At 48.9% G+C, this 19,312-nt stretch overlaps 9 protein-coding genes across 9 annotated transcripts; 5 read left to right on the top strand and 4 right to left on the bottom strand.

Moving 5' to 3' along the window:
- Positions 1–664: 664 nt before the first annotated feature.
- On the top strand, positions 665–1,080 carry PGRI_037890 (uncharacterized protein; the record flags this gene model as incomplete). The annotated part of the gene is made up of 3 exons (XM_040791502.1): positions 665–764; positions 810–963; positions 1,026–1,080. 3 exons carry the CDS (start codon positions 665–667, stop codon positions 1,078–1,080), a joined length of 309 nt encoding a protein of 102 aa, XP_040645579.1.
- Positions 1,081–2,335: 1,255 nt separating this feature from the next.
- Positions 2,336–3,812, top strand: PGRI_037880 (acid phosphatase PHOa; the record flags this gene model as incomplete). The annotated part of the gene is made up of 3 exons (XM_040791501.1): positions 2,336–2,521; positions 2,586–2,647; positions 2,702–3,812. 3 exons carry the CDS (start codon positions 2,336–2,338, stop codon positions 3,810–3,812), a joined length of 1,359 nt encoding a protein of 452 aa, XP_040645578.1.
- A 677-nt stretch (positions 3,813–4,489) lies between these two features.
- On the bottom strand, positions 4,490–5,731 carry PGRI_037870 (uncharacterized protein; the record flags this gene model as incomplete). Its single annotated transcript, XM_040791500.1, has 1 exon — positions 4,490–5,731. One exon carries the CDS (start codon positions 5,729–5,731, stop codon positions 4,490–4,492), a length of 1,242 nt encoding a protein of 413 aa, XP_040645577.1.
- Positions 5,732–6,193: 462 nt separating this feature from the next.
- On the bottom strand, positions 6,194–7,824 carry PGRI_037860 (aldehyde dehydrogenase family protein; the record flags this gene model as incomplete). The annotated part of the gene is made up of 4 exons (XM_040791499.1): positions 6,194–7,084; positions 7,141–7,574; positions 7,631–7,700; positions 7,771–7,824. 4 exons carry the CDS (start codon positions 7,822–7,824, stop codon positions 6,194–6,196), a joined length of 1,449 nt encoding a protein of 482 aa, XP_040645576.1.
- Positions 7,825–8,511: 687 nt separating this feature from the next.
- PGRI_037850 (pex2/pex10/pex12 family protein) lies at positions 8,512–10,102 on the top strand (the record flags this gene model as incomplete). The annotated part of the gene is made up of 3 exons (XM_040791498.1): positions 8,512–8,820; positions 8,891–9,154; positions 9,212–10,102. The coding sequence occupies 3 exons, from the start codon at positions 8,512–8,514 to the stop codon at positions 10,100–10,102; spliced, it is 1,464 nt and encodes a 487-aa protein (XP_040645575.1).
- A 240-nt stretch (positions 10,103–10,342) lies between these two features.
- On the bottom strand, positions 10,343–11,016 carry PGRI_037840 (anthrone oxygenase family protein; the record flags this gene model as incomplete). The annotated part of the gene is made up of 2 exons (XM_040791497.1): positions 10,343–10,905; positions 10,953–11,016. The coding sequence occupies 2 exons, from the start codon at positions 11,014–11,016 to the stop codon at positions 10,343–10,345; spliced, it is 627 nt and encodes a 208-aa protein (XP_040645574.1).
- Positions 11,017–11,425: 409 nt separating this feature from the next.
- On the top strand, positions 11,426–13,369 carry ilv3B (putative mitochondrial dihydroxy acid dehydratase; the record flags this gene model as incomplete). The annotated part of the gene is made up of 3 exons (XM_040791496.1): positions 11,426–11,584; positions 11,633–11,846; positions 11,916–13,369. 3 exons carry the CDS (start codon positions 11,426–11,428, stop codon positions 13,367–13,369), a joined length of 1,827 nt encoding a protein of 608 aa, XP_040645573.1.
- A 653-nt stretch (positions 13,370–14,022) lies between these two features.
- On the top strand, positions 14,023–17,673 carry PGRI_037820 (40S ribosomal eS19 domain-containing protein; the record flags this gene model as incomplete). The annotated part of the gene is made up of 5 exons (XM_040791495.1): positions 14,023–14,479; positions 14,531–16,248; positions 16,655–16,774; positions 17,197–17,321; positions 17,382–17,673. The coding sequence occupies 5 exons, from the start codon at positions 14,023–14,025 to the stop codon at positions 17,671–17,673; spliced, it is 2,712 nt and encodes a 903-aa protein (XP_040645572.1).
- A 640-nt stretch (positions 17,674–18,313) lies between these two features.
- PGRI_037810 (uncharacterized protein) lies at positions 18,314–18,949 on the bottom strand (the record flags this gene model as incomplete). The annotated part of the gene is made up of 3 exons (XM_040791494.1): positions 18,314–18,343; positions 18,395–18,624; positions 18,769–18,949. 3 exons carry the CDS (start codon positions 18,947–18,949, stop codon positions 18,314–18,316), a joined length of 441 nt encoding a protein of 146 aa, XP_040645571.1.
- Positions 18,950–19,312: the final 363 nt, after the last annotated feature.

Below are 19,312 nucleotides of genomic sequence, written 5' to 3'. Positions count from 1 at the left end.
GGTGAATAGCAGTGTTGATCGACGCGTGAAAAAAAAGACCTGTAAAGCCTGTAGTTCTGCTAACACAAGCACCAGATCAGAGTTTCACTGAAGTGCCCTGAATCACTCGACATTCATGAAAAGACGTTCTGCGCGAATTCCAAGATGCTAATTGATCAAGGAACTGACTTATCTCGTCGGAGCTCCTGAGGTCCCTCTCCAGCATAAACTCCCCGCCTCCGGAAAAGCCATACTCCGGTCCCGCCGAACCCTAGGGCTGGACCCTAGATTCTGTCCCGATTCAGATCTGCTGCTAGGGCTCCTGAGGTTTCTGAGGTCCTACCTATGTTGTAGTGGAGACAAAGTCAGCCTCAAGCAACTTCCAACTTTGGAAGCTTACAGTGTTATCAAACTTGGATCTATGACCTTGGGGTTTCAAGCACAAGTATTCCGTTCACATACCCATACAACATTCCCCCTCTTCCTTCTTGTGACATACCTATGATGTAGCATGATGCAACTAAAATCTCCAACTGAAGTGAAGTAGGTATGATGTGGATGTGGATAGGGATCCAGAGCGATGTATATAAAGCGCAATTCAGTACAATGTAGATAGAAATATCTAAGCTCAGCTCTATCTTAAACACCCATCAGGTCGCCTACATATATAAGAAGCCCAAACAACATGCCCCGCACCGAAGAATTGAACCGGCTCGCCGTCAACGCCGAGAGAGATGTTAACTCCTACCAGTCCAGGCAGGGTACCGGCAGAAAGAGTGACTCAAGTACGTGGAGAAACAGGTCTTAACCGATACTATTTATACTAACAGCCATTCAAGCTGTTGAGTCTGGTGTTGACGAGATGGTTGACAAGCGATTCTCTCAGCCTACAAGTGTGAAGTACGGCCCTGGCTCAACTGCCTGTGACAGCGACCGTCGTGTGATTCCCGAGGAGGAGGGTGGTATTCGCGATGCCCGCAATAGGTAAGCCATACACTGCTTCTCTGTGAGCTGTCAGCCGTTCACAATGTTAACATCTCGTTTAGACTCCCCAGGGCAGCTCAATTTGAGGGCGTTGGCGGCCCAGAAGATAAGGTCTAGATCGAGAACTGTGGTGAAGAGACTGAACATTCAGGATATGAAGCGCCACAGACTTTCCAAGTAAAAATATATCTTGCAAATGATACCTGACGACTTGTACAATAATGGAATTCTCATTTAATATCAGAACTCGGCCTATACGCGATCCAGGCAGCAGCCAGGGCTGGATAGCGTGATGGCCCCAATGTCACCTTCCTAACTAGTACAATGGATACATTTGGAAATCTCCGGCCCCCGGGTCCACTAGAACCTCATCTACTTTGTAGATAAACAGAACCTCTATACAACATACGCTTTCTTTTATAAGATTCAGAGGATGATAGGTAGATTTCATCCAGAATTTTCCGCTCGAGAATTATTATTACCCAGTCATTCCCAAAATGGCCGCTTACTGGCTTTACTTGTACTCCCGGGCAACTACTAGGGTGAGAAATTGCCCTACTAGGTAGTCCCAGGGACCCATGTAGTAGGCGTGCGTAGATTATAGCTACATATAAATACGTACATATGTAGTAGGTATGCCACTCGTGTCCATGGATGTCAATTTCTGTTTTATTAATCGCCTTTTAATCACTGGGTGAAGCTCAGCACGCCCCTAGGCTAAGCCCAGTGATTTGCCTGGGCGTTCCCCACTCACTAAGCGTCGGCTAAGCATCCGACCTCGGAAGTCTGATCTCCAGAAAAAGCACATGGGCTCCTATAAATCTCCCCTTCTATCTCACTAACAGAGAGTAAAGAAAGATTAGATTAAGCGCATGGCCTTTACATATTATTGTATACTGTATGTACGTACATCCTATATTAATAAACTATGTACTGCGTACTCCAGGGCTTTTTACTGTACCTTGTGAGGGCCCGCTATGGAATCAGCTAAGCATTCAAATTTGGTCTTGGCACGGACCCTCATTTAGGAACCTTTGTACATCCCGAACCAATCAGAGGCCAGCATTTCAACATGTGCCAACGTCGTACAAACAGACACTCTAAACTTCAACTCAAGACCAGGCACATAGTACATCTATGAGACTTAAACAAAGCTGACAAAGGCTTGAGAACTTGTGTACCTATAAAGTATACATTTCTCTTCCAGATTTGATCCAAGAAGCACGTGGGGTGACACCTCCTTCCATAAATCTCTTGATTCCTCTCTTCTTCTTCTCTTCTTTCTTCTTTCTCCAATCTCCTCAGTTTGCCTTCTCATTCCATCAGTTCCATCAGCTATATCAATCTTTCATTGATTTCCTGATCCGTCAAGATGAAGGCCGTCTTCGCGGTTCTGATGGGAGTGGCTACTCTGGCCATCGCTCAGACAGCTACTACCTCTGAGCCCGCTTTGGCGGAGATTCATGCGGCTGCCGCAACTACCAAGCCGGAGGTTACTGTCTCCAATGTCAAGGGCTTGGCTTTTGATCGTTTTTATCAGATCTGGCTGGAGAACATTGTACGTGACAAACCCCCAAAACATCCATAGAGTTTCCAAGACATCGCGACTAACATACTAATAGGACTATGATGATTCCGCCGCGGATACCAACATGCAGTGGCTTGCTTCTCAGGGTATTCTACTGTAGGTTTCCAGTGACAGGCTATGTGTGAAATGACCCATTCTGATGCTCTTTAGGACCAACTTCTATGCTGTTACCCATCCTTCCGAGCCCAACTACTGCGCTGCCGCTGGCGGTGACACGTTTGGAATGGATAACGACGACTTTAAGCATATGCCTGAAAACGTTTCCTCCATTGCTGATGTTCTTGACACCAAGCACATCTCGTGGGCTGAATACCAGGAGCACATCCCCTATGCCGGTTTCCAGGGTTACAACTATTCCAACCAGGAAACTTATCACCCTGATTACGTTCGGAAGCACAACCCGATGGTGCTTTATGACTCCGTTGTGGCTAACGACACTCGTGCACGTTCCATCAAGAGCTTCGAAGACTTCGAAAACGATATCCGTGACAAGAAGCTTCCTCAGTGGGCGTTTATTACCCCCAACATGACCAACGATGCGCATGACACCAACATCACTTTCGCTGCCAAGTGGGAGCGTCCTTTCGTGGCTAAGTTGCTCGAGAATGAGTACTTCTATAACAACACTCTTCTCCTTCTGACCTTCGATGAAGACAAGACCTACACTGGCGACAACCGTATCTTCAGCGTTCTCGTTGGTGGTGCCGTTCCTGAACACCTCAAGGGTACTAAGGATGATACCTTCTACACTCACTACTCTAGTATTGCCAGTGTCTCTGCCAACTGGGGTCTTCCTTCCCTTGGTCGCTGGGATTGCGGTGCCAACATCTTTGAGATCGTCGCCAACAAGACCGGTTATGTCAACTACGAGGTCGACAAGACCCACCTCACACTTAACCAGACCTACCCTGGTCCCATGTCAGATGGGGACACCTCCACTGGCAATACCTCCAAGTTTGTTGCCAACTGGCCGGTTCCCATCACCGACAGCAATGAAAAGTGCTCCGCTGGTCATGGTATCCTGGATACCGTCAAGAAGACCTATGGACATCTTAGCCCGTCGTACGACACCAAGCCGTACCCCTGGGATGCCAAGACTCACTACAATGACAAGGTCACCTTCAAGCGGTCAAATGAGACCACGACCGAGAAGAACTCTACAGTGGACTCTGATCACAAGAACGCTGGTGTTTCTTTCAAGGCTCCCTTCTCTACTGTCGTGTTTGGAGTTCTGCTAGCCATCGCTGCCTACACTTTCTGATTAAGCTATTCTTTATCCATTCTTACTCGGCTAGCTGGATGTGCTGTAGTCCGATGGTTTTTCTTATCCGGACACTTGCAGACGCGGTCCCAGTTGGAAGGGGAGGAATGTTTTCTCTGAATTTCGGAGTCGTAAAACAGAAATAGCAATCTCTATCTGAGAGCTAATATTTTAATCTTTAGCTATGACTTCAAATGCGTTTTTAATCTGATATCGCTGTTTCCACTTAAAATACTGCTAAAAGAAACACTGAAAATAAACCTTAAGAAGCTGGTGTGCATCTGCATCTGTGTATTCATTGAACCTGAGAATGTGCAAACCTCTTGGTAGCCGCTGAAAGAAAGTACATGTCAAACCCGATATCGGAATTTCCTAATTTTCTTCTTTGGAATTTCTTCCTCCTCAGATGAGTAGAGTAGAAGGTCTTGGGAATTCCGAAGAGACTGAGGTTCGGCGCTAACTGCGCGAGCTCGCGTGGTTCCGTCTCTTTTCATGTCAAACGGCTTGAACCACAAGTCCCCGAAACTTCCCACTGCATGTATCTGATCTTCGCTGCCCATCCTAAGATCGATCCCTCTAACAGCATAGAAGTCTTGTAGTATAAAATACTAATCTCGTCGTAGAGGATAGAACTGGAATTCCGTGTCCTGGATTGTGATGTACTTCAAAAATGGGAACTATCCGCCCAGTAACTCGCGCAGATGGCTGTGTAGGTTAATTATGCTGAAACCGTGATCGTCGTTTTGATACAGCGTGAGCTTTTGTATTGTTGACGGAAGCGTGTCTCGCAAGCGAAAAGGCGCCATCGGGGAGTCGCAGCAACCACCAAGGATTGTATCAAATTGGACGTAGAGATGTCTGAGTTTCTTAAACTCGCGAAGAAGACCAAACCAACCGCCTTTATGGCCGAACGTATCGCCATTCCGAAAGATATCGATGACTTCAAGACTGTCTTTGTGCTTTTGCAGACAGTCCCAGAGCTCGGGGTTCGAAATCTCAGATTCGAAGCAATCCGTGTGGAGATTAAGTGAGATACTTTTCAATCTTTCAATGCGAGTTAAGAAAGCTTGAATATCTTGAACTGTAAACACCGTATGGAAACACCCAATCACAAGTGTCTCCACATGAGAAATAGCATCATGCTGACCTAGGAACATCTCTGCATCTGTGGGGTCGATATCAAATAACGACAAGGTTCGCAGACAGGGCAAATAAAAGACCGGCCATACATAGTCAATTTTGGGATCTGATGTGATGTTTCTGTAGTCTTCATCCGAGGATTCTTCATGCACTTCATTATCCGCGTCGTCATTTTTATTAACAACCACGGGAATTTCAAAGAATAAAACCAGCTCCTTGACCTTGCCAAGGGGGCGAACTGAGTTCCCAGTGGCCTCAGAGTCAAGTGTGCTTTTCACAAAAGTCGCCATAAGAGGATCATATTGAGGCACATGTCCGTAGAGAGCCGAAAGGTTCGGAACTGATGTCAAGAGAATTACCATCAAAGGCCGACGATCTCGTCTGGAGAGACTTTGGAGAACGGTGTCTTCAAGATTGCCCAGTCCTGCATCATGGATGGCACTGTGGATCCATCTCTCGTTCGCCGGCAGCTGAACCTTTGGCCCACCAGCAACTGCGCGAGGATAGAAGCCATAATTTCCGATATTCAAAGTCGTCACAATGGCCGCAATGGAGGTATTGTTGCGTAATGTCCGCACGAATTTCCAGAGTGTCATGAATGACTGTCTTGCACCATTGTAGGTCCATTCGTTGTAGATGCGACCAAGCAATGCTGCATGCCATTTGCGGCCAAGGAGGGCGAGGCTGCAGAGGCGCTGGGGATCTGTGTAGTATTTGGGTAGAGCAAAATGTAGGACCTCAAGAAAGAGCTCAAGAGGCAAGTCTGCTGGGTTGGGCATATTGAAATATTGATAGCCGAGCAAAAAGGAAAGAAGAAGGATTGATGCTTTGCAAACAAAAAGAAGCTAGTTAAATAGCTAGCTGAAGCCTGACAAAGAAGGCATTGTATCAAATGATCAGGGTTGTCTCAGAGCTCCAGGGCTGTCTCAAACAATTTATCAAGCCAAAGCTATCCGATCATTGTCTTATGGAGAGGGAGGTGATGACCCGGGGTAAGCCCCTTCCATGAACGTTAGTATGAGGGTATAGCCAATATCCCTACACCAGATTACTTTATTGTCAAAATCAAGCACATTGATAGGTAGGATGAATCCAGTGTTGCTGGTGCTGCTAAATACTAGATCTTGTTTGGTGTTCGGTAGAGCCATATACTTCGGTATGATTTTATGGTACTCAATTTTCTGTAGCCCTGAAATCACACATCCATTGTCAACTATGCCTTTGGTCAAACCAGGTATCTCTCATAGAGGTGCTGTCTTGATCAAGATACTCTTGGTCTCAAGGAAGCTATCAAGACTATGCAGAAGCCCCTCTCGACCATTCCCACTCATCTTGAGCCCACCAAACGCAGTATCCATAGCACTCGTTGGGCTAGTGCAGTTCACCCCAACAGTGCCCGCATCCAGAGCCGTAGCCAAACGAACAGCGCGATCAATATTTTTGGTAAAGACAGCGGCGTACAGACCGAACTCCGAATTATTCGCCTTTTCAATCGCTTCGGTCTCCGTCGAAAAGGTGCTGATGGCAACAACCGGACCAAAGACCTCCTCTCGCATCAGTCGCGAGTCTTCAGAGACGTCCTCGAAGATGGTCGGCCGCACAAAGAACCCGTCCTTTGCATCACCGCCCTGACTGAGTGTACCATCCTTCTCCCCGATTTCAAGGTACTCCTTGACCCGGTTATACTGCAGCTGATCAATCTGTGGACCATGCGAGGTATCAGGATCGAGCGGATCACCCATCCGGACAGCAGCAAATTTCTCACGGAATAGCTCAGTAAACTGTTTAGCGACAGACTCGTGCACATAGATCCGTGAGTTCGCCGAGCACACTTGTCCACTAGCAAACTGAATGCTAAACTGTGTCTGCGCAACGGCTGCCTCCAGATCTGCGTCTTCGAAGATAATTGCCGGTGATTTCCCGCCCAGTTCCATGTGCACTTGCTTCATGTTTGAATTTGCGGCTGCTGCCTGGATCTTCTGGCCCGTTGCAGTGGAGCCGGTGAAGCTGATACAGCGAATGGCCATATGCGATGCTAGTGCCGCGCCAGTAGGGTTGCCGAACCCAGAGATGATATTAACAACTCCGGGTGGGAAGCCCGCTTTCTCAACCAGCTTGGCTACATAGAGAGACTATGCGGAGTGTCAGTTTGCATGGCCAAGTTATATGCAAAGGATATTGCACAAACCGTCAACGGCGCTTTCTCACTACTCTTCAGTACAACTGTATTGCCTGCCGCCAGCGCCGGCGCCATCTTCGCGGCAAACATGACAAGCGGAAAGTTCCACGGGATGATAAGCGCAACTACACCATACGGCTGTTTGACTGTCATATTTAGGTGGCCCGGTGTGTTGAGGCTGGCCGTCCCCTGCGCGGTCCAACCGCCACCAGCAAAGTACCCGAAGAACCTGGCTGCAAAACTAGCGTCGAAGAATTGCGAGATCGGTCGGCCGGTGGAGAGAGTATCGAGCTTTGCCAGCTCGTTGTTTGATTCCAATATGAGCTGGGATAGTTTGCTCAAGTATGTGCCGCGCTTTTCCGTGCCCAGATCTCTCCAAGCGGGGAATGCTGCTTTAGCAGCAGTAACGGCATGCTCTACATCTTGTATGTCGGCTTCTTGGACTGGTAACAGAGTAGGTATTAGCAGTAAGTTGGTTTTTGCGGGGAATGGGACACACCTTGCGCAATGACCTCTTTGGTGTATGGATATACCACCTCGAACGTTTTACTACTAGAAGATTCCCGGAACTAGGAAAGTCACTATTAAGATGCATGGTATAATAGCAGTCTTAGGGCAATAAACGTAGTTGGTACATACCTCGCCGTTAATGAACAGCCGAGTCTCGATAGATTCATTCATAATAGACGCCATATTTAACAAATTTGATAGCAACCCAAGCAAAATCACAGGTTTGACCAAGAGGCCAATTCAGCGGATAATGGTTTAATTTATAAAACATGCCAGCAAAACATTTCGGTTTGGGCTAGCATTTCAAAACCAATCATTACTCCTTAGTCCCAAAGCCAACAAGTCCGACATCAGCTATCATTTGATTTGGCGATGTGGTTGAGATTGTACCGAATCAGGTACCAAGCTAACTCGCATGGATCAATCAAAATGGCTTATGTTGGATGCCCAGACATCTGTGCGGGGTTCTAGGGTGAGCAGCTCGCGGGCCATTCAACTGAATGATACGCTTTGGTCATGGATGTCTTGATAAAATTCAGTGATTGGGACTAATGTGCATGAGAAAAGTCGCATAGTACTTTAGGGCTTCTTGTCAAGGGCATCTCCGAGGGCCGACGACAACACTTTCCAATACGACGTTATACCTAGGCAGGTACACATCAAAGTCCTAATATGTACTTACATATGTAGTCAACTAAGAATTTATATCCTTCTACACTCACATTTTCCAAACATTGGAAATGACAGTCACGTGAGATACCTCGGCTCTTCCGTCTGGGGAACCGAGATGAACTCCGGGACCCATTTCCCCGTGTTCTCATGAATTCCCAAACCGCTCCCTCCTATCCTCCACAAAGTCATGATTTCGCGATGAGTTCGACAAACTTCGCCGCTGCACAAGAGCGTGTTCTTGAACGTCGTCGCCAGCGTGAAGCCGAAGCACGGGCCCGCCATGCAGCACAGCAGCGGGCCTCTCCAATCAGCCCGGCCGCCGTCCAGCGTCTTCCATATCCGTTGAATCGATTGCCCAGCTCAGGGTGGCGTATATGGAATTCCATCAAGGGGCGGGATGGCACGCGCCCCGCATTTCGAGTGGGCCAGGTGGATGCTGAATTGTTGGACGAGGAACTGCTTGGTTTGATGAAGGGTCAGGTCGGGGACGCCCTCAAATACTTCGGGGTATGTTTGAATGCTTGGCAAATGATTCTCTAAAGTGTTCTTATTGAGGGGTGGCTGACAATGACAATAGCCTCAAATGCGCGAAGATTGGTCAAACGAGATCCTGTTCGCGTTACGGGCTATTCTCTTTAAGCTATCGATATGGGATCACAATGCATCGTATGGTGCGGCGCTACAAGGCCTCAAATACACCGACAGTCGAAGCAAAGGACCTGTTTACTCTTCTCCGACGAAATGGCAGAAGGGTATGTATGGCATATTGACAGTTGGAGGGCGATATGCTTGGAACAAATGGGAGAGCTGGTTGGTTGGACAAGAAGGTGGCTATGACGAGGTTAGTATTGACATATTACTTTTTGTTTGACAATTGTTACTGACGGATACTGTAAAGCCATCACAGGACATCCGAATGCTATCGCGACTAACGGACATAATCTCGACGTCGCACTCGATTGCCGCCTTCGTTTCTTTTCTAGTGTTCCTAGTGAATGGACGATACCGTACCTTGGTTGATCGCATCCTTCGAATCCGCCTTACTCCGCCGTCTGCACAAGCTAGCCGGGAAGTATCCTTTGAATATCTAAACCGTCAACTAGTTTGGCACGCGTTTACCGAATTCCTTCTTTTCCTCCTTCCTCTTGTTGGAATTGGTCGCTGGCGGCGATGGATCACCCGTGCCTGGCATAAAATGGTCAATTCTATTCGATCAAGCGAGGATGATGATGAGGTTTCGGAAAAGCAAGGAGAGCTGGCCTTCCTTCCAGAGCGAACCTGTGCTATCTGCTACCGCGCTCAGAACCCGACCACAACGTCAGAAGCCGATGCCATGGCGGCATCTGCGTCAGGGGGTATTGTGGGATCGGCGCAAACCGATATCACGAATCCATACGAGACGGTCCCTTGCGGTTGCATCTATTGCTTCGTCTGTATTGTGCAGAAAGTTGAAGGAGAAGAAGGCCAAGGATGGTCTTGCCTCCGGTGTGGTGAACTTGTTAAGAAATGTCAGCCTTGGAACGGCGATGTGCTGGAAGAGGCACGGTCGCAGCCTGGCACTGGGAAGATTGTTGGCTTCGCCATTGATGGGGAAAATGATAGCGAGACCCGCGGGCAAGATACTCACCATGGGACCTCATCGGACAAATCCAGCCCGTTACAGGAGATCAGCGCCGATGAAGCCCTGCAACATTCAGAGCAATGGTCCACCATTGAGGAAGAGTCTACGGAAGACGATGACGCAAGAGATACGGACGAGGATGAGGATCAAAAGCCTGCTTCAACATGACAGTAACCCTAAGGCACACATCTCACCTCCATGCTCTTCCGGGTCTGCTGGCCTTCTCTTCTCCGACTTGTTTATAACTATACAATTACCTGGGTACCCGCAGTACATACAACTTGCAACCCCGATAGAAATTTGACGATACCCATTCTTGAACTGAAATACCCTTTCACATAATCATACACACGATTAACCTAACAATTAGCGGAGTCGTCCAACCCGCCACAACTTTTAGCATTCCATTTAAGGAATCGCCCAGCTGGAGACAGCAGCATAAAACCCAATACCAGCCCCAACAAGTGGGAACACAGCCCTGATCAAATTCAACTTCCCCCAATGCTGCAAAAGTTCCGGTACCTCGCTATCATCTCTAGCCCGCTTCGCTTTCTCCTGCTCACTCACGACCATGCCCTTAGTACCCTCAGCGCCGGCCGCATCGTCTCGCTTTGCATAAGCCTTCAGTTTGGCATTCGTTTTCCTCATAGCCGTAAACGTAAAAGGTCCAATGCTCATCGTAAACCCGACAGCAAGCAGATAGCATGTAGACCAGCTAGACCCAAAAATACCCGGTGCAGGGGTAGGAGAGTTCTTCAATGCACAGAGCGCATAAATGTTTGCGAGTGAAGAAACTGCGGATATACCGGGGAAAATCTTGCTGCCACGCTCATACAGATCAAGCCATTGATGTGTCAAGTGCGTGGTCGAGGCTCCTGGAGTATCATTGAATGGGAGTGTCGCGCTGGCTGGACGACGTTCTGGAATGATGAGATTTGGAATGCTCAGTATTGACAATGTGGCAATGCCGCCTTGTAGACTGTGAGTGTCTGGTCATATGTTGCGCGGCGCTACTTACCTGCTGCCAGTGCACAGCCAATCGTCCCTATTGCCTGGGCAATTCTCAGATCTGTAGCCATCATAGGTCTAATCTGGTATTTAGAATGGTTTTCAATGAAATAAAGATAAAAGGTTCTGAATGTTGCTTTTATAAAAATACGAAATGTATGACGTCGGTACCATATGATGCCGAATTTTGCGGGTTTTGCGGAATCCCCTTGTTGCGGTCACTTTGTAAATATGATACTTAACTAATTATAGTAACTTTATAATTATATGCAAAATCATGATGCTATACAAACTCATCGATCCGGAGAATGGGCCTAACTCCGATCTGCTCATAAATCGGCGGCATCTAACTGGACAATCCTGAACGTGGGGTTCTGGGGATCGGACATCGGTGCGAAGCTCCCGAGGTTGTGTGGGCTATAATTCTAGTCAATTGCCTCTGCAACCTCTTTTTTTGGTTTGTCTTCATTCCACCTCATCAGCATGGATCCCACCAAGCAAATGGAGTCTAGCACTCTCAGTGAGGCTAAATATATCAACTTCCCTTCTTTGCCCGCAGATGCGAAGCATCCGGATGGCTCCCCCGCACTCAACCGTCACTCCCACACTATCACTAAAGGCCATGATTTCCCTGGCGCACGGGTATGTTTACAATGAGAACACCGTGAGGTATATTACTGACTGCTGTAGGCTATGCTCTACGCCGCCGGCGTCCCAGATAAGGAAGCGATGGCCAAGAGCCCGCATGTCGGTATCGCCTCAGTATGGTGGGAAGGAAACCCGTGCAACATGCACTTGATGGACTTAGCCAAGACTGTCAAGAAGTCGGTCGTGGAACAAGGGATGCTTGGGTGGCAGTACAACACGATTGGCGTTTCGGATGCAATCACCATGGGCAGTGAAGGTTAGTTTGACCGTCAAATCTCCCGCTAATGATCGAGATAGCTATGGTCGAGATAGCTAACCTCTACAGGAATGAGATTCTCTCTTCAAACTCGAGAAGTCATTGCTGATAGTGTCGAGACCGTAACCTGTGCCCAATACCATGATGCCTGTATTGCTATTCCGGGCTGCGATAAGAACATGCCCGGTGTCGTAATGGGCATGGCTCGTCATAATCGCCCTTCAATTATGATCTACGGTGGAACTATTGGGATTGGCTACTCCGAGCATTTGCGGAAACCCATCAATGTCTCAACATGCTTTGAGGCTGCGGGTGCCTACGCCTACGGTACCCTGCGCCAGCCCGACGATGGTGGTGATCAAACCAAGACCCAGGATGAGATCATGGATGACTTGGAAAAGCATGCTTGCCCTGGCGCCGGTGCCTGTGGTGGTATGTTCACGGCGAACACCATGGCCACTGCTATTGAGTCAATGGGCCTGTCACTACCCGGCTCATCGTCCACGCCTGCTGAATCGCCATCCAAGATGCGCGAGTGTGTGCGTGCTGCGGATGCTATCAAGGTTTGCTTAGAGAAAAACATTTGTCCACGGGACCTATTGACCAAGCGGTCCTTTGAAAATGCTCTCGTCATGACTATGGCGCTAGGCGGTAGCACTAACGGCGTTCTCCACTTCCTGGCCATGGCTCGGACGGCTGGTGTTGACCTGACGCTGGATGATATCCAGAGGGTCAGCAACAAGATTCCCTTCATTGCGAATCTCTCACCCAGTGGCAAGTACTATATGGCCGATCTGTATGAGATCGGAGGTGTCCCATCTGTCCAGAAACTGCTGATCGCAGCCGGTCTGCTCGATGGAGATATCCCCACAGTGACAGGCAAGACACTGGCCGAGAACGTTGCCTCATTCCCGTCCCTTACCGAGGGCCAGGATCTGATTCGTCCATTGGATAACCCAATCAAGGCCAGCGGCCACCTGCAGATCCTGCGTGGTAACCTTGCGCCAGGCGGTGCTGTCGCCAAGATTACCGGCAAGGAAGGGCTTCGGTTCGTTGGCAAGGCCCGTGTCTTTAATAAGGAACACGAACTCAACGACGCCCTGAACGAAGGCCGTATCCCACGCGGCGAGAACCTCGTAATCATTGTGCGTTACGAGGGCCCCAAGGGAGGACCGGGAATGCCGGAACAGTTGAAGGCCAGTGCCGCGCTGATGGGAGCCAAATTGACCAACGTGGCGCTTATTACTGACGGACGGTACTCGGGTGCCAGCCACGGTTTTATTGTCGGCCACATTGTGCCCGAAGCTGCTGTGGGTGGCCCAATTGCGCTGGTCCGTGATGGGGACGTCGTCACCATCGACGCTGAGACCAACTCACTTTCAATGGATGTCTCGGATGAGGAGCTTCAGGAGAGACGGCGTCAGTGGACCCCCCCTTCACCGCAAATCACTCGCGGTGTGTTGGCCAAATACGCACGATTGGTCAGTGATGCATCACAGGGAGCCATGACAGACCTGTTTTAATGAATCATAACGATATGTCGCCTGAGTGTAAATATATATAGCATATTTCGGGGTAGTTAAAATGATGTTATGATCTACATATTCAACTATATTCTAGAAAAGGGATAAATATTCCATATTGATATGATCCCTGTGGCTCCGCTTGAAATTGGCCACTAGGAGGTAAGAAGTCACGCATGCTGGCCCCGGGGGTACTCTAAAAGGGAGTCCAATATGGACATCTTGGGAATCGTGGATATCGTAGACAATAATAGAGTAAGGGATGTCTAGACCACCTGAGCATCTCAACCATGGAAGATCCATAAGCCTAATAGTGTATATTCAAGAAGTACATCTCTTCCCATAGTAAATGCCATAATCAAGTAAGTTCCTTCCCAATTTTGTGGCTGCAAGAACCGCCAAGGTGGGGCACAATGGATGACTCACCCCCACGCCGCTCCTCCCGAGGCTGTGAGTGGCCGAAGCTGACTTCTTTACTTTTTCTTATCCTTGCCACTCAAAGGTTTCAACGTTGTCGATCTAGCTTTCCTTATTGGTCTCCGGCCTATTTGCTCTGTATCCAAAGAGCATCGGGCGCGCCGTCGCGTGGTTCTTGGCGATATCCCTGTCGGGGGGCTCTGAAATAGCCCAGAACGCCCCTCCGGTACTTAATCATGGGGTCCGACGCTATCTCCGCCCTCTACGACTCATTGACGTCCCAATCCAAGCCCCCAAGTGTCGCGGCTATCCTTCGATTCTTTTACTCAGTGCGCGCGGCTGCGGAAAACGCTTCTTTCTCCTCCATCGCCAACTCTTTGCGAGGCCTCTATCGCAATGACAATGTGAATTGGGGTCAGGTTGTGTTCTTAACTACCTGTGTGATCGCCATGACTGGATGTGGGTTGCTGTCGTCGCTGGTGAGGCGCAAGCGGTCAGAGCCAAAAGCCACTCGTGCGCAGCGCTCTGCCGCCCGCAAGAGCTCGACCAAGTCTTCGAAGATTCTAAGCTCCTCGGAAGAGGAAGATTACGAAGATGAAGACTATGATAGCAACGCATCGTTGCGACATGGAACCAATCCCAACTACAAGAAGAAAGATTGGCCGTCGGAATCTCAGCAACAAAGTTCCGGTGGTAGGTGAATAGCTCATCTTTCACTTCGGGCATTGATTAACACTCGCGCAGCATATGAAACGGACCCAGGCATTCTCAGGAAATTCACCACATACAACTCCTACACTACTTCGGTAGCTACCTATCCCGCCATTCGCACCTTCTACAGCCCACATCCACACCTAGCTCGACTCCCGACCAAACCGACTCCTATCCCACTGATCGTGGTTGTTCATGGGCTAGGCGGGTCACTGGCACAATTCCACCACCTCCTAACCAGTCTATCTAATGTCAGTTCGTGCTTTGGCATTGATCTGCCCGGTTGCGGCCTGTCCAAGTTTGCGCCTACGGATTGGAATGCATACACCGTGGAGGCTCTATCTGAATTATTGGCCGAAGCCATTGATCAGCACCGGGACCGGGAGGCTGGCCAAGAAATTATTCTAGTGGGACACAGTCTCGGATGTTCCCTGTCCGCCCTCTTGGCTTCATCGGCATCCCCCGTTGGTGCAAAGGTGAAAGAGCACATAATCGGCCTTGTTGCTGTGTGCCCTCGAGCCTCACCTCCATCTGCCGAAGATACTACCAAGTTTCGCCGAGCGCTCTATGTCCCCAGTGTACTTTTTGATCTTTGGCGTCGCTGGGACAGACGTGGAGGCGAACAAAGTGCCAGTGTTATGCGGATGGTCGGCTCTGCTGCCGATGCGGAGACACGAAACCTCCAGGTGCGCTTCAACAAGCAAAGTCGGACGCCTGTTTGGCGACGCATGGCGTGGGGCACACTTCCCACCTACGATAATAGCGACCACCCGATTGGTGGACTCCCTGGTCAAGAGATCTGGGCGGGAATTCGCATGCCAGTTCTGTTGGTCGCAGGAGAGACGGATGCTGTGACCAAACCAGTGGAGGTACAGAAGATTTTGAAATTTTTTGGTGATGCTTCATCCCATACCACGATCGACACCAGCGATAGCAGCATCATTCCAGATGCTTCGCGAGTCCATGACCAGATGTCACCCGCAGCCGACGATCTCGCAAACGAGAGGGTGCTTGGTGTGCAGATCTCCGAGAAGCATTTGGAATCTGGCCAGCGGAAGCGAGTGGTCAAATCGGCAATTTTGCCGGCGCCCGCATCTCATGCACTCCTCTACGACCGGGCGACCTATCGCACACTTGCAGGGATTATCCAGGACTTCCTTTCGTCAAATATCGACAAGCGTCTCGGTCTGGGCTGGCAATTGCAGCACATGAACACATCTGGAAAGTGGGATGTCAAGAATCTCGCCAAATGGAAAAAGGTCGCCCCAGTCTCGGAACGAATTGCCAACACATTTGTCGCGCTCAAGATGTTGCGCGAGGTTGACGAGGAACACAACCCTGCAACTTTCTCGGCAAAGTACCGTGGCCGCATCCATGCTGTCATAGACATCAGCCATGAAAGTCCGGTCTATAACCCGGCCGAAATGGAGAAGGGTGGAATCCACTACTACAAGCACCCGACTATATCCAAGATTCCTCCGACTCCAGACGAGGCGCGCGACTTCATTGCTCTCGTCAATAGAATACAAAAGGATATTGATGAGAAGATGGAGAAGCGCACGGATGAAGAGAAGTCTCTGCCACGTCCTGTGGTCGGAGTTCACTGCCACTATGGGTACAACCGTACCGGGTTTTTGATCTGTTGCTATTTGATCGAGCATCTTGGTTTTGCTGTACAAGATGCCATTGACGAGTTCAATCGGTGCCGACCTCCTGGTATTCGACATGGTCACTTTATTGATACTCTATTTGTGAGGTATTGCGTTGGATTGAAGAGAGCGCCAACGCTGTAATTGGGAATGATTTGGGCGTTGAAACTGGGGCAAAGGCTATGGATTAGGGAATGGGTACATCTGATAATTGTTTCAAAGTTACGAATAATGAACACAGCCATGAAATAGATGTTAATTAGTGTATAAATAGGACATGAGAAAATGAGCTCTTCAAAATAATCTTTCATGGATAACGAAATTGTAAATCAAATAATTCACGCCAGAAACATCAGGCATCAAGGGGAGTGGTGTGGAGCCTGATCCATCAGGCACAAATTGGATCACATCACATGATCTGGCTTAGGGTACGGCTAACCCAAAATGGACAAGCGAACGGCACACAGACCCAACCCGCCCAGAGTTGTGTGTGTCTTGAAATTTTGAGCGACTCTTCGACTTCGACCCTGCCCACCTCGACGCCCAACGCCTCTCTCTCTCTAATCCCTACCCTTCGACCCCTCGACAAGTCGCCAAAATGGGTGGTGTTACCGTTCGCGATGTGGACGTAAGTGTCCTGCTCGATTTTTAGGTGATCGGTCACCAGCTCTGGTTTGCATGATGTGGACGGTTCGTTTCTGGATGCAAGGATACCACGACATCGGTCGGATATCGCCAATATGGAAATGCTTTGCACGGATTACGCACGCAATAGGCGAATGGTTTCATTGCCTAATGGGGAATATGTCGAATATCGAAGGATGTGCATGCATGTTTTTGAACGGCCAATTTTTGATATATCCCATCTATCTGTCGGTATTCTCCCTGAATACCCGACACAACGACTGCATCCTAGCGAAAACTCCACACGACGAATGATGAACTGCTTCCAGAAACGAATCCGACACATCTGCAAATCCACAAACTTTGACCGATTCACGTATATGCTGATGAGCCACAACTAACTTATCAATTTTCTCCCACATGCAGGCGCAGAAGTTCATCTCTGCCTACTCTGCTTTCCTGAAGCGTCAGGGCAAGCTCCCCATCCCCGGATGGGTTGATACTGTCAAGACCTCTGCCTCCAACGAGCTTCCTCCCCAGGATGCTGACTGGTACGACCGCATCAAATAACACCAAAATTCGAACAAACAATTGACATTTTTGCTCTAAAGGTTCTACGTCCGCGCCGCCGCCTGTGCCCGTCACATCTACATGCGCAAGACCGTCGGTGTCGGCCGTCTTCGCAAGGTCCACGGCTCCACCAAGAACCGTGGCTCCCGCCCCGCCCACCACGTTGATGCCTCCGGCTCCGTCGACCGCAAGGCCCTCCAGGCTCTTGAGAAGATCGGTGTCCTCGAGATCGATGAGGAGAAGGGTGGCCGTCGCATCACCCAGAGCGGTCAGCGTGATTTGGACCGTATCGCCAAGACCACCGTCGATGAGGAGGAGTCTGATGAGGAATAAACGTATCGCAACAATGGGCTTTTAATAGTTCGGGGATAAGTCGTTTGTTTTTGTGGTTTTGTCTTCGCTACGGCGGCAAGATATTGGAAATGACGGCACAAAAATAAAAATTCGGAGCTTGCGGTCCCGTGCGCGACTTTACGTTTGTTTCTTTTTTTCTTGTTCCAACTCCATATTTTTTTTATCTGACGACCAGACGGGGCTACTAGCGGAGAGAGATATGGGCGGTGCAGAGTGCATGAGGATGAGGCATCATTATCCGGAGACTTGAACGAGAGAAGAGAGCGGACGAGACGGTCTACACAATCCTTCCCCTCTCTCTCTTGTCGAGGGGAGGGGATCTTTTTTCCCTTTGACATGTTTTTATGATCTCCCTCACCTCTTTGACCCCGATCAACCCTACGGCGTCTTTGTCCCTTTTTTCTCTCGTGGTCTCCTGGAAATAAAGAGCATGTCTAAACACTTCAAAACTGTTCCGTCTCTCTCTCTCTGTTGTAGATGTAGATGTAGGCGTCTGGTGTTTACCAGCGAATTATCAGCCTGATATAGATCAATAAAAAGCCAATTCATATACAATCTTTCAATCTTGCTATCGAATTTATGCAACTCTCATAAGGCTAATGCTCGCTCAAAATCCACTTCATTTCTTTCCCGATTGAGCCGCAGTATCCTAGAGATCAATTAGCACCACAGCCGCCTTATAGCAGCACGATATACTCACCAGATAAACCTGATAAAACTGCATCTTGATATCCTCATCCCCCTTCTGGGGTGCAAACACAACCCGTCCGGCCCAAGGCACATAAACATCCTCATCGGGGTTAGCCTTGAGTCTATAGTTCACGCCACCATACAACATGATCTCATCGTCGCCGCCGAAGTAGATCTGCATAGGCGTGTGTCGACGTGAAGTAACATGTGCCCACAGACCATGACGGAGGGCGAGAATTGCTATACGTGTTTCATTTTGTTAGCTCGAGTACAAAGTATAAGCTGATGCGGATGTATATTTTGCATCGAGATAGAAATCGGGATCGGAACCGGGCTCGGCTGTATAGCGTCACCAATGTTAACGGGAATATGATATAGCCATACCACTTGCGCCCTTAGCCTCCTTCGGTCCCATGATAAGTGTCCCATCTTCAGTGAAGCTCTGGACGTATTTCTCGTGCAGGGACTCTGTGTCGCTGGTGCGGTAGAAGTCTTCCATGAATGCGACGAGTGCGGCGGCGCCGGGTGGTGCGCGGGTAGTGTCGTAGGTGATTTGGTAGGACATTTTGGGTTTGTTAAGTAGAAATATTTGGAAGTTGGAAAATAATGGGAGGATGGTGAGTTCTTGTTTATTTCATGAGGGGAAAATGTCGGAAGGGACGCATCCGATCTTATCGAGGATTTATATAGATCGAGGTTCTTCTTTTTATTTTTTTGTATGGACCAATTGGAATGATATTAGAATTATACCAAGAGATACTGATACATGTGAGGACTCGCTATATCCGAAAAGGTACATGTAGATAGCCTACATGGTACTCGAATTGTACTTCGGAAGCTGTGACATCGGAAGTGGACATATCCACACAGATTCATCCATTGAGATATATGGATATATTTAACTATATCGGTTAGCTTCAAGGTTACT

This window comes from Penicillium griseofulvum, assembly GCF_001561935.1.
Source record: "Penicillium griseofulvum strain PG3 chromosome Unknown contig_86, whole genome shotgun sequence".
NCBI lineage: Eukaryota > Fungi > Ascomycota > Eurotiomycetes > Eurotiales > Aspergillaceae > Penicillium > Penicillium griseofulvum.
This window is presented reverse-complemented; position numbering and strand designations above follow the sequence as displayed.